Below are 14,494 nucleotides of genomic sequence, written 5' to 3'. Positions count from 1 at the left end.
AGAACAAACAAAGCATCTATTTTAAACTCCATAAAATTATACACTATAAAGCAAACTAAACAAAGGTTTATTTATAGTGTGTTTATATTTAAAAATATTTAGTTCCTATTTTCTGTCTTTCAAAGGCTGCCAAAGTATTATAAGAAACCAAAAAATGTTGAGAGGTGATTTTAAACAACAGGAGAGCTGATAAAATCAGCCAGATACATTATTCTCCAGGTCTCATGCTAAAGGCTCTATGGAAGAGATACATCTTTACATTCTGGTGGAAAGCCAGCACTAAATGGACAAATAGACCTCGTTCAAGATGATGTTTGGCAATTGTGGCAGAAAAAGCAAGCCGAAAAAGCATCCAGTGATGGCTTAAAGACTATCAACTTTCCTTTTGTGGACTAGAGGCTACTTCATCAGATGCTGAGAAATGCCTTCTCTGGCCTCCCTACTTGTCACTGAGATGATGGGAGGCTGCAGGGAAGATCTGATGTTGACCTAAGCGCCGAACATAGGTGGGGACTGGGCAGAAGCCATTTAGGCATCAAACAGTAAGACCAGCAATTAGGCTCTGAAAAATGGGGACCCAGTCCTGATGGTGTAGCCCCAAAACAATGTTCTCGGTGTGCTTTGCTGTGGTCAGAACCATTGCTGACTGCATTCTGGACCAGCTGACATGCCTGGACACTTTTCAGAAAAGGTCATTGTGGCCTGGATGTTCTTAGGACGTGAATGAATGTGGCCAGGTCTGTCTGCAGGTCTCGAGTTTTCCGGATTTTGCAAAATGGAAGCCATCTCTACAAGCACAACTCAGAATGGTTCGAGCAAAGGTGAGGGTGGTAGCAGAAGTGCTTGGAGGGCTTTATTGTCCATTCAGCATCGCCTGACTTGCTATGTTAGGGGTGGCACATGACCTGTCAGTGTATGGTGATGCTAATCAGAGACTGATAGCCACCTTGTCTTCAATCCCATACTCTGCAAGTGGCTCTGCTTTCAAAATTGTAACACTAAACGTCAGTTCTACATATAAGAGACCTCCATATCGAATTCAGCGTAGATGCCTCATCTTTTCCAGTTTTTGTTGTCATCGTTAAGCATTCATAATAATCTGTTATGAATGCTTATTCAAGTGTAGTCCAAACTCTGTTAATTTAGGGTATATCAAAGCTTAACTTAGTTGGGCATAGAGAAAGCTTTGCTATTCCAGCTCTTTTCCCTTTCCCTCAGGAAAAGTGCAAAGGCAGTATTTTACCCAAGAGATGCGCAAACAGTGCCCCTCCGTGAGACAATGGGCTAGTCATTGATTTTTAGTTTTGCCCCTTAGAAGTTCCTGAGCAAAGACCTCCAAAATTCTCCAGGGGATTGGCAAAGGTGGCAGCTCTTCTTCTGAGTTCTGTTAATTTTTCCCACTGAAAATACAAGGATTCCACCATTTTGAATAGGGGCAGATGATACTTAACCTGCACTCATCTTTTCTGCATGGTTACAAGCAGCAATATGGAAAACCCACCAGAGAACCTTCATTAGTCTTATATAAACTTCTTTGCTCCCTGAAAAAATACTTTGCATAAGGAAGAATCTCCACATGTGAAGTTTGCTTTACGTGAACTTCATGGTGACTCTGACTCCATCCCTCTTCCTGTTCCGGGATGTTGACCAATCATTGCAAAGTTAGTGATAAGAGTGTCAAGTCACCGAGGCAATGCTGTCGAGCTCCATCAGTCCCGATTGCATCTCCTGAGTTGTGCAAGAGGAAGGAAACGCTGGCTGCACTTCCCTCCCTTGTCAATGATATTTTTCTCCTCCTGGTTATGCCAGTGCTTAACCAGAATTTTCTCCCCACATGATGTGCTACTAAATCCCATGCCTGTATTTCAAATGAAAAAAAAAATCAGTAAATTTACAAAAGAAGAATAAGGACTCAGACATGCATTACTCAGAAAGGATAATGCCAGGAAGATCTACCGTGTGTCACTTGCACTGTCTGTGCCATTTGTTCATACGTATGTGCTTTCACTGTTTCATCCCTGGAAAACATGTTTTCTGCTAAGTCCAAATCAATTCAGTTGCTGACACTCTTTGTGCCCTGCAAGTATTGCATGGATGTTAACTCTCCTCTCACTTAGCAAAGATCAAGCAACAGAACAACATTTTTCTGATAAACTATATCAAAACGATTTTGAAAATTCTGGAGATTGCGCCACAAAAACCAGTATGGTTCAACACAGTGTACATGATCCATTCCTTATTGGACGATTGGAGTTGATAGGAGAGTGTGTGCTCAGTTTCACACAGCTCCCTAAAAGAGGGAAGCAAGTCATTGAAGGAAAATGGCATGCAGAAGTATTCCCTTAATAAATCCCAAGACTTCTTTGAACTCTGGGCTCCTGTTTGCAGTTGAGGCAGCATCAGAGTGGGAGTTCAGGACATGTCTGTGCTTATCAGGAATTTCGCATGCAACATTAGAGAAGGGTGCAATGCTAAGCATCTTTCAACCGAGAGAAAAAAGCCATACAACTCCCAGTATCCTTCCGCCTGTCATGTTGGAATTGTAGAACCCAGTCTTTATCATTGCTAACATGCTAACACCCTTCTCCCCAGACTCATCCTATGCATGTTAGCATAACAAGCCACATAATATTCCACATAAGGAATACAGATAACCTTTTTATCAAGAGGCATTTTAGGATAATTATATGTGTATTCAACAGAACTGGTTCTGTGTATTCATCTACTCCAGTTGGAGGACTTTCTTCCTTCCCCAGATGTCTAATTAAGAGTCAAAATTGAGCTAGAATTTTAAAAATTGCCAGGAAGAGACACACAACGGTGTTATTGAATGCTTATATTCCCACACGCCATGATGAGTTAGCCGCTGGGCAAATGACTAGGTCCAGTCACCCTACATAGCCCAAGCCTCGGGCTGCTCCAGCATGGAGTCCCACACTCCTGAGCTGGTATTCTTAAGATCTGCTCTAAGGATGGACTGAAGTCCCAGGCAGTAGATGCTGGTCGCTGAGCGCCCTGCTCACAGGTCCAGCTCACACTACATGATTAGTTTTAATCCCATTCTTCAAATCTAGCTGATTTCTTTTCCTGGAAGGATGAGTCACTTATTTTTATCTATTGGCAAGATGCTGAAAAGGGGGTGTGGGAGGGAGGGATTATTAACCACGATACTCATTTTATGTTTTCTTTAGTAATAGCAACTGGTTGTCTTGTACCATTCCCCTTGGGAGCATATATGTGTACTGTATTGTAAATAATGTGATTTGCAGAGATAGGGGGCCCATTAATAAGATCCTCTCTCAACAAAAATTGACATGATGGGGTAAAATGCCGGAGAAGAGAGCCTTTCCCAAGAAACTCTTTTCCTTGGGAATAATTTCCCTTTACATTAATCATGGTGATTCTGCCCACTTTTAATACGGATCAAAGAAATCAAGGCATTTCTGAAGGCATTGAAGATGTTCTCCCATTTTGTGACTGGGGTTGGTGGAGTGCTTTTTGCCATTGCTTCTGCAATGTCTAAACATATCTAATATTCTCTGCATTGAAGGTCTGGCCAGATTTGACACATTCGCAGTTAAATGAGCTTCCAAATTTCCTTTTGGATTTTCCTAAATAATGGGCACCCTATAGCAGAACAGAGAGAAAAAATGATTTGATTTTGCAACTGAAATGCAGCACGGACTCATAGCATTGTTTTCTTGGTATTTGTTTCTTGTTTCATTTCATTTCAACGGATAGTATATTAATCAATCCTGGAAACCATGTGAAGATTCAAGAGGGTACCTTAGGATTCTTCATTGCAAGTGATGCCAAAGAAGTTAAAAGGTAATTTATTTAATTTTATTAATTTTATTTACTTAGTGTATTTGGAGGCTGCCCAGTGGCCTCACACTCTTTCATGTTGTAATGCTTTCTCACATTGTCGTTTGCTCTCTAGAAAAGCCTTATCTTCTGCTTAGTTCATTTCACTTTATTTTAGTTTGATGTGGTGCGAGCTGTAGCAGCCTTGGATTATTCAAACAGCATAACTAGCAACTTTGCAAAGTGCAGTTTTGAACCTGCCCCCTTGGCTTTTGAACCTGCCCCCTTAGTCAGGATGCTGGCTGCCCTGAAGTGCTTTCTGATGAATCTCATTTGATTGCAATCCTTTTTGTAGCAAGGAATGGGGCCAAGCCTTGAGGGGGGCACACACAAAACCTAAAAGTCTTGCAAGATCAAGGCAAAGGCCCATTTCACCCAGGATTCTGTTTCCAGCAGTAGCCATGTCCTGCCCCAAGATCTACAAGCAGGCCATGAAGTCAGCTGCCTCTTTTCCAAGGGTTGGTCCAGCTGTAGCCTGCAACAAGACAGACAGTGTCTGAACACAGAGGTTTGAGTTATCTGTCGGTGCTAGTAATCCTTGCTCGGTTTATCCCATTTAATGTCCTTAACCCATTTAGAAAGCTGCCTAGTCTGAATGCTACTGTAATAAACCCCACATGTTCATTAGGTATTGTATCCTGACAGTAGCACCTCCTTTTGTCTGTGTTGAAACTTACCTGTGTAGGTTACAAAAAAAGGTGATTAAAAATCCCATAAACTCTCTTTGCACCATTTATAACTGGATTTGCTACTGTCACTTGCCCGCCTTGACCAGCACAAACCAGACTGATCTTTCTAAACAAAACTTTGAAGTTCTCATGGGGTGGTGCTCCAACCCCCTTCACCTTTGAGGTTCTTTTCTTTAGCTGTTGCTAGACAGTTATGTGCATTTAGAGTTTGGATGATCAAACCTCTGCAGTCACAACTCTGTAACTGTGTCTTTTATTTAGACAAAGACATTATGATACCCATCACTCATATTTTCCATCAATTTCTTCATTCCCAATATCAGTTCCTCTTTTTCATTGCCACGTCACATTCACCAGATGTTTCTGGTGAGCTGTGGAAAACAACATTTTTTTCAATGCTACTCACAGCTGCTTCAGAGCATATCAGGATTTGGGGTAGCTCTCTGCGCCATTTTGAATATACTTACATTGAAACCTATTTCTGCATATCTGGCATGAGACAAGCCTTTTGGGGACCATACCAGTATCCATTCGATATTGCTTGGAAGCCAATACAGCCCTGACCGGTTTCCCCAATTCTTCTTCGATAATAATGTGTAAATATGCAGCATTGCATGGAGGAAACATTAATTTACCTTAATAAATTGTGCATTCATTGGCATGCACATTTATTTTTTTATTTTGTTTTTATACGGCCCAATAGCTGAAGCTCTCTGGGCAGTTAATGAAGTTAAAACACACAAACAGGGGCATAAAATAGTAAGACAAAAAAGCCTCAGCAGTCGCAACTGAATCGTCACAGAGGCACGGCAGTGGCACATGAGTCAACCAATCTCCATGACTCGTGCCTGGTAGGATAGTATATTATTGGAAGTTGGACCATTTCCAGCTCCTCAGCTAAGTATATGATCAGGGATTCAGATTTTAGGTAAAAGCAACGCGACTGGTCAGGTAAGATCTAGCCTGTAATATTCTGGACAAGTAGGCACTGTAGGAAAAAAAATGATTGGCAATACTCCATAGTTTTTTCTTTGAAAGCTTTGCCCATGGAGTCAGTATTTTGGTCATTCCCCTCTGTTGGGACTAAATCTTGATGGATGATGCCTTTGATTGCCATGAGCACCCAGTCTTGGGTACTGGGTTGGAACTGGACCCAGGACACACCCTGGTTCAAACTTGATTCATAAATGAACTTCACTGGGAACTTTGAAACAATCTTCCTCTTTTAGCCTGGTCCAGTGGTTTTCAACCTTTCCTCAGCTGGGGACTGGCAAAAACAGGAAAAGCACCTCAGAGAGCACTAAGGCAGAAACAAAAAGCACCATACACGTAATACAGCATTCTGTATATTAGTTTTCAAGAACAATAGCAAAACAATGAAAATTCTCCAAAACAACCAGAAACCGAGCAACCAAAAGAAAAAAAAAATGCCAACAAAAGAACAAAATACCGAAATCAGTGCAGCATGACTCCCAGCCGGCTCCCACTGAGTTGTCTCTCCCCTTCCTGGCCCTCCCCAGCGGCACCAGCACACCCCCTGTGAACGTGATGCTCACCGAGGAAGAGGTGGTGGAACACATCCACCCCCCATACTGGTCCACGGTGAGTGGGATGCAGCCCCCCCCCCCCCGGACTGGCAGGCAATCTCCCATGGATCAACACCAGACCACGGACCAGTGGTTGCAAACCACTGACCTCCTGTACCTTACAGGGTTCCTGTGTAGATGTTTGTTTGTTTGTTTGTTTGTTTGGAGTTTTTATATGCCATCCCATTGCTTAACACCTCGGGACGGCTTGCATAAATAAACATAAATAGACAACATATTGCCCAATACAAATACAAAAAATATAAATTACACAAATTAAAACCCCCAGATTCATTCTGGTTGGAAATTAAAACATATAGGTAATAAAATTTGGGGTGTGGGTAGAACCATGTAAACTGTATCAAAAGGCAGCTCATGCTCTTTAGCAGAAGAACATCTAAAGAGTTTAAAACACCATTTACAACATAACAGTGAAAAGCAGAAAACACCATGGACACTGCATCACATCCTTGCTCATGATGTCACCAGACAACATGGGTGACATCCGTCCCGTGCCCAGCTTCTCAGAAGAACATCTTTTGTCCATTTCCTAGGACAGAGGTACACCTGATGGGTTGCTCTGGAGGCAATTCCAAAGATAAAAAGGCACCGCTCCTTATGGTTAGAAGCCCAAGTCACCACTAAGCACTTTGGGGAGGGGGATTGGTAAAAAGGCATTTATGTGGAAGAGGATGATATAGCCCTGGACCAGGTACCCGAAAGTCATTATTTATGCATTTTGCTGGTGAGGAACCGTGGCCTGGATGAAAATCCTGCCGTACAAAATGGAGGTCACCAGTCTTCCCAGACCGTCCTCTGTTCCTCATGACTCCTGAAAGTCTGCTCTTGTAGGCCACCTAGAGCCAGTTTTGGGGGAAAGGGGGAGATGGCCACACCCCACCCCACTCCACCATGAATACGGAAGTAACTTTCATTCACACAGAAAGGGATCTTTGAATTCAAGCCAGTATTTCTAAGGCACCCAGAGGTGTTTATGCACATAACAGTAAGAATAATTGCTATTGCCCTGCATTTCTTTCTTGACAGTATCTGGATTCCTCCAAAACATTAAACTGTGTGAAACTAAGTGGAACAAATAGCCCCACATATCTTGAACTGAATGTTAAAAAAATGGGGAAAAAGTCAGGGGGCTTTGAGCCAGCAGTTCCCCTGCCAAGATCAGTGTTTTCATCTCTTGTGTGTTTGGATAATACAGTCACTTTGGATGCTACTTTCCAAGATGAAAGCTGGATGAGCTGATCCACCATGTCATATTTATTAACCGTTCCCCCAATTATTTTCAGGTTAAATTTATTAAAAGAAGCACGAACTTGAATCACCCAGCCTTGTGTTTGAAATTAATTGTCTTGTAGCAAACATTTCCTTCTTTAAATGTCCAAACCTTTCAAAAGATTAAAGGAAATTAGTGCTGGCATGTTTCATTAATTTGGCACTTGTAGCGAGGAGGAAATGTGGGACTAATTTCATTTGTATGGATTAAGAAATGTGTCAGTTTTTCCATTCTCCCTCCTTCTCTAGGGCATTTTTTTACTGCAAGGCCTGTCATGATGACATCACAGATCCCAAAAGGATAAAAAAATGTGGCTGCAAACGGCGTAAGTAATATCCTCTCCTCCCCGTACACCTTCTCCCTTTCTTCCCTCCTACTCTACTCTTAGGCTTCAAGGAGCCTCTCTAAATGTATTTCTGTATTATATGCAGCAGTGGGAAATCCATACCTATCAGCCAATCGATATGGTGTCTGGCAAACTGGATAAACATGTACTATTAAAATGGAAGTTCACTGCATTTATTTGCATCTTCATCACCACTGGAACATCTCTGGGCCCCACGTTAACAAAGACTAGGTCATGGTAGCATTATGCATAGGTGTCACCATTGTTATGTAGATGTGCTTGGAAGGGTAAATCCAAGGTTGTGCAAGAGGAATTCTGTGCATGTGCAAAGCTTTCCCCTTCCGCTCTTCCTTCTGAAGGGCAGACCAGTTTCCTCCAGCAGACAGCAGCACATGCAAGGTCGAAGGGAAATGTGAGCTTCCAGGAGTGCCCATTCTGCCAGCAGAGGGTCAGCACTAGGTAAAACCTCCATCAGATAACAGTATTCTCCCCACCACCACCCCTTCCAAATCTTAAATAAGTTTGGGAAATCCACTTATGTGTCTTGCCCTGATGTGGCAAAGGCAATGCTTAGGTTTATCTCATAATGTAAAGGCAGCTTTCCATCCTTGACATGATAAATTAAAATGTCACAATACTGGGGTGATACCCAGTCTCAGTCCTATCCCTTCTGTTCTGCAGATAAACACTGTACCAACAGATTCTGGTACATTTTCTTTAATATAGTGGAAATGGCCTTCACACCTATTTGCAAGTTATATGACAATCGCAGCTGTTTCTCATGTTTTGTTATGCTGCTCTCCATTCTGGGCATCAGACTCTGCTCAGAGTGAGCCATGCAGGAATCTTCAAGGGTGGTTTGTTTTCCTGAAAAAAGGAACAGGCTCTGGGTAGCTGGACGGTCCCTGAGCACACGGACTGCAGCCTGGAGAAGCTTCCAAACCTTGGGAAGCACAGGAGACGTGTCATCTCTGAGCCGGTGCAGAAGAACCAAACTCTGGAGAGTTCTCAGTGTCAAGTAGGCAGAAAGTCAGCAGCGCAATGCAACACAGTTGAAGCACATCTGCCTCTCTCATCCCCTGTGAGTGGGAACTCATGCTAGTCAAAACAACGTTGACCGATGCAGGAGCAGGAGGGTTGTCAGAAGGCTGTTGTGTGGACAACAGCCAGAAGGGAGCCGATTCTCACAATCTTCTTGGTGTGACTGGAGTTTGCTGTAAGCAGATCCCCCCAGGGGCTTTCACACACACGTTCAGCATGCTGCTGGCAACCCCCAGAAAAGGATGCTCGGTTCTGTGCATACCATATAGCTTACATATTACCACTTTCACACGGGGCCCTAGGGACTAGATGAGAATCAGTGCTATGTTTTGGCCGAGGCTTTCTTAACAAATTTTGAACTCTGGCAATTCATGTCCATTTTGAATTTCCAGAAAGGAAGGAAGGAATAACTTCACTGGGTGTAAGATCTATACAAGGGCATCCTCAGGGAGACTTGCTGTGATCTATTTTATGGAGAAATCTTACCATGAAGTTGTAATTCATCTGCAGTTACTTTCTTACAAATGCACAGGTACTCATAGATTTATCCATAATGAAGTACACAGTGCTGATTAAACCAGTTCTCATTTAAACAGGCTTCAGGGTGTAACTGAAAGTTCAGGATTTATCATACCCTCTAAGTGAGCTAGTCTTAGGACCAAGTTATACAATAAGCAGAATCAAGTGTGAATGCTTCTCCTGGACCACACAACTTTCATTTACATTTGAGAGTTGAGTGTCGTATGTTGGAAAGATCCTCAGCAATAACAAAATCATCCTACATGTTGAGAACTACAGTTGCAACCTGCCCCTTTCCTTTCCATGCTATTTTGCCAGGCACGGGAGGAGGGGGGGGTGGAGTGGAATGCAGGGAGAATGCAAGCATGGAGCCGCTTCCACAATTGCAAGCTGCATGTTATAATCCAGGGGGAGCTTTACCACATTATTTTGCTGATAATATAACTTGTTCCTGAATAGCTACAGCACAGGAAAGCTATTTGTGTTACCATCCATTCAGAAATGTTATGCAGTACTAAGCAGAATAAGAGTTTGGTGGATGTCATAGAGAAGAAATTAAAAAAAAAAACACAACAACAACTAGAAATAAATCCTCTGAAAAGCCTTCCAGCAAAAGGTAGGTCAAAACCCACTGAATTTCCATTCAAGGTCTAAATTGACACCCCTCTGTATATTAGAAATAGTCTAGCAGTTGTAAGCATCAATAACTCCAGCAGATGAAAAAGTGTAGGACAGGTGCTGAAATAAAATGAAAGCCAGCTGCAAAAGGGAAGAAGTCAGAACTACTGGGTTAAGCATGGCATCAGCCAGGTAGCTTGGGAGAGTTGGAAAGGCATGGAGAGTAGAAGCAAGTCTTTTTTCTTTGAATACGTTCTCTGTTCACCCCTTTTCATGAGAGCTCATCTGCGCACTCAGGTTAGCATCCCTCTCTTTGCCTACAAGCAGCATTGCCCAGCTTGCAAATTTCCCATGGAAAAAATGCAGGCCTAGCATCAGGAATGGAGGGAGAGTCGCACTAGGAAGTGCATTCCTCTGCCCGTGTGTTGCATCTGCCCTCAGAGCCCCCCCACCCCCACCCCAGAAGCCACTTTGTGGCAGGAAAGTGGGAGCCAGTTTAGAAAGACAACTTGGCCGTGTGATGCAGAATTCCAGCTACAGCCTCCAAGCATATGTGGTCAGGGATTCCCCATTAGTGAGCAACCTGTGCCTAATGATGCATGCTGAAATCCCATTGATTCCAATAGACAGAACTCAGAGTCCAGATGTAACCAGGCTGTTTCCTGTAATTTGATTAAGGCACTGCCGGTGAAGCATAGCATCTTGGACTTTTGAGAGTCGCTTGCGATTTTTGTGTCTGTCCAGCAGTGATGAATAATTATCAGGCAGCAGCATTAGCATGAAGTTAATCGGGACGCCTTAAGGTCGCCCATAGGTAAGGCACCAAAAGAATGACATCATTTCAGCACCATGATTTGATTTGCTGACCAACCTCCTTAAAATCAAATGAAAAGGACAATGCCACAGATATTCACAGAACACTCAGGCATGGTTTGGGCTGCAAACATGTCCCATCAGCTCCAGCCAGGATGGCAATGATCAGGAATGCTGGGAGCTGTAATCCAAAACATCTGGAGAGGGTGCAGGGAGAATTCCAGGGACACATTCATTTCCCTGCCGTTGCTGTTACGTCATGGAGAAAGATCAGTACTGTTGGGTGCAGTGACTCCCATTCGTGATTTCCTCATCAAGAGCCCTTTAACAACCCTCCAAGAATCCCCGGGGTTCCCAAAAGCTGCTGATATCGCTCATATAGGTTCTTGCTGATAACAGCTTTGCAATCCGGCCCTTCAAAAGCTCAGCAACAATGTATTCAGACTTACTGCCCCAAATCATGTGCAAGTGGCAGTGCTACAGTGGAAACTGGGCACCCTCAGTTCTGCCATGGGACTGCATGTATGAACTGGCGGGCCGAATGAATGTTGCTTGTGATTAGGGCCCGATTGGAAGAGATCAGGTCCATTCCAGTGAGGTTTAAGGAGTCCGTTGGTGCACTGGAATGCGGCCCATGTGGAAGAGGGAAGCATGCCAACCTTTGCACCCCATATTTTGTGTACAGCAGAATTTGCTGAATCTATCGAAAATACCCAACAGGTAAATTAAAACTATAAAGTTGCAACAGTCCCTACTTGAAATGCCATAACATTCCCTGCTCCTGACTGCAATTTCAGCTTCCTTTATGATGGAAACAAGGACAACGACACTGCTCCTCTCACCCTGCATTTGCTTGTACCGATGAGCAGCATAACAAAAATTAGAAATGTTGAATGGAAATTCAATAATGCTTGAGAATAACCCAGTGTGTATAGATGAATGAAATGTGGAAAAATTTCTTCTTTACAGGGAAATCTTAATTATTGTGGCCTTAATTACATGCAACTTCCTGAGATAGTTGAAAGCCATGTTCTTTAATAATGCATCTGAGGTTTCATGTCCCTTTAGATGCTGACTGAACATTAGCTTCAGGATTGTCAGGGTCTAAAAGTGAGCCTGACCTACATAGCTATTTGTCCAAACCTGTTAGGCCTAGTATTAATAATTCAGCATAGAGTTCTACCGCTCCACAAAGCCAAAGATAATTAGAATAACTGTGCTTTCCTTCCACGGATCTTTCCCCCCACCCTTCCATCCCTCCTCTACCCATTCTGAATAATCTGTAGTTTTTCATGTCAAATTGTCTGTAACAAAATTCTGGTGTGAAAATACTGTGCTTCTGAAGATTTTGATTGCTCTGTGGTTTATTAAGGTTTAAATAGTGCTTTTGGTCTGATTTCATTGCAGCTCTCCAGTAAAGAACCACTAGAGATATGTGTGTACACGCTGCAGTTAAATACATATACCTTTTTTAGGGCTGCAACATTTATTCTGACTATCCTCTTTCAGATTTTTTGACAATTTGCACAGGTGTCTCCAAATTAATAATGCATTTGTTTGTAGTACATTTATGAAAAACGTGGGGAAGAGGCATGTCTGTCTTCACTCAAACACAGCAGGGAATGCCTCTTCCAAGAGGTGGTCTGCCATGAAATGGCCATACATCATCTAAACCAGACTTCCCCAACCTGGTGCTCCCATATATATGTTGGACTGGAACTTCTGAATGATAGGCGTTGCGGTCCAACACACCTGGATGGCTTCAGGTTGGCTCCACGTTTGGGAAAGCCAGTCTAAGACAAATGAAGTGCAGCATGTTGTTCTTTTTGTCTTGCAAAACTATTGCTTTTTTGATACACAAATGTTAATTAACTCCATTAATTAACCGGTTTATCGATCATCATGTATTGGCAGCAGCCCTAAAGCTTATATTTGTCACAGCTGTCCTGAGATGAAAATTCAGCATTGGATGGTGTGCTTTCTCTTCTCCTTTTCTCTTGAATTAACTACTTTTCCTCTAGCCCTGATTCCTCCTCCTGAAAGGGGGCCATTGAACTCACGAGGTACAGATCATGTGTGCACTGTTTTGTTTGAAGGAAATTGCATTAACCTGTGACCATTGACAATGTCTTGATTTATTTTTCCTCTTGCTGCCTTGGAACATGGTCCCTACTATATTTTAACTACGCACTGATAGTGGTCTATTGTGAGTAAAAACGGGTTCGCTGTAGCCCAGAGTGCAATCCAACCTGTCTTTCTTCCAGTAGAGAGTATCCATTTGTTCCGTATTCTGATTCTTTTATGTTGCATGTGGCGGTGGCGTCTCATACCCACTCCTTCTTCATTCTTTCTGCCCACGTGGGTGAGGGTGACGTTGAGGAAAATACAGCAGTCTTTCCGCCCGCCTTTCCCCAGCCTCTCCTCTTTTTCTCACTCCCCCGGCCCCAGACCATTGTATTTTTCCTGAGTTGGAAATCAAATATTCCTTTCCTCCATAAAATCTCAAGCTTGTCTAATTTCTTATTTTCTGTTAGGTGGAAGGAAACTACCACCCCTGTTTGTTACCCAGCTGCCTTAAGCAGAATTAATTGCTGGACATGTGCTTCAAATACCATTCTCAGGAGCAGTTTGTTCAGTAGAGTCCCATTTGGGCCTGTTGATGTGTTTTTATAAATCAAATAAACACATATATAATAGTCAGGCCCTTTGTCCAGGGAACTGCAGCACAAAGTAGGACTGGGGAATATCTAATAGAAAATTCTCCCATTCATGCTTCTCAGAATTTGGGGGTGGGGGGGCAGGTTGGAGGAGAGCCATGCCTGATATAAACCAGTATAAACCAATATGCCCTTAGTTTCCTTTGTTGTTCAGCTCTAGTTTTCAGGCATAGATGCACAGAGTGTTCAGTTACAAAACATGTAGGCAGTGAACAACTTAGTTATCCCTTTCTGGTGTCCAGACTCAATAAATACTCAAGAGTTCTCAAGCTTAAGACCCAGTGGTCTTTTGATACCATAGTGATACTTCTGCCGGTGAATCACTGGAAAGTCTGAACTAGATGTAAGTGATTCTAAGAAAGAACTTGCCTTTCTTATTCTATGGATATATCCTTGCTTCATGTTCACATGAGGTTATGGCCCAAGGATATTATCAGTGGCCTTTATGCCTACTTTCTTCTTGCTTATCGTACAGATTGAGCTGTAGTTATCACATCCTGCATGATACTGGGAGAAAGTTAAAGTGATCCGATAGTGCAAACAGGAGATGGTCCCAAAACACTTTGCCCAGGAATCAGTCCACCAAGCTGCCATTCCATGGCCAGAAGCCTCCCAGTAAGGCAGGCCCATGTGGCCGGGCCATTTGACCCTTCTGACTCCAAGGAAGCTTCTTGCAGACAAACAGCTCTCACACAATTGTGACAGTGTGTGAAGGGCACAGGAGCATAAACTTCACGCACATAATTAAATGCATTCAAATGTTTCAACAGTGACCCCACATCAGTTTGGATGAAACCCGATGTTTATGATAACTAGCCCCAAGTGGTTAGGAGCTGTGGATTTCTGCCCTAGACGTAGCCTTCTTCCTCCTGCTCATTTACTGACTTCCCCCCCTTTTTTACAAAACCTCTTCACTGAAAAATGAACACTAGGATTGTGCCAAGACTCAGAAATACTTTCCCTATAATTTATGAATGCATGGTGCTGCTTAATGTTTCCTCTTAGCCTCA

At 42.9% G+C, this 14,494-nt stretch overlaps 1 protein-coding gene across 11 annotated transcripts in view; it reads left to right on the top strand.

The window, feature by feature from the left end:
- Positions 1–14,494, top strand: part of KCNMA1 (potassium calcium-activated channel subfamily M alpha 1) — a 500,168-nt gene that overhangs the window by 370,010 nt on the left and 115,664 nt on the right. For 10 of the 11 annotated variants that reach the window (XM_044420272.1, XM_044420268.1, XM_044420271.1 and 7 more), the window contains exons 17-18: positions 3,742–3,828; positions 7,679–7,755. In XM_044420272.1, coding sequence (XP_044276207.1) covers positions 3,742–3,828; positions 7,679–7,755 — 164 coding nt within the window. Of the gene's footprint in view, positions 1–3,741; positions 3,829–7,678; positions 7,756–12,964; positions 12,974–14,494 lie in introns of all 11 variants that reach the window. The other variant, XM_044420266.1, reaches the window with a different exon arrangement.

The sequence above is a fragment of the Varanus komodoensis genome, unplaced genomic scaffold (assembly GCF_004798865.1).
Source record: "Varanus komodoensis strain SLA01 unplaced genomic scaffold, ASM479886v1 scaffold11, whole genome shotgun sequence".
Taxonomy (NCBI): domain Eukaryota; kingdom Metazoa; phylum Chordata; class Lepidosauria; order Squamata; family Varanidae; genus Varanus; species Varanus komodoensis.
The sequence above is the reverse complement of the archived record's forward strand: the minus strand, read 5'-3'. Positions and strand labels throughout refer to the sequence as shown.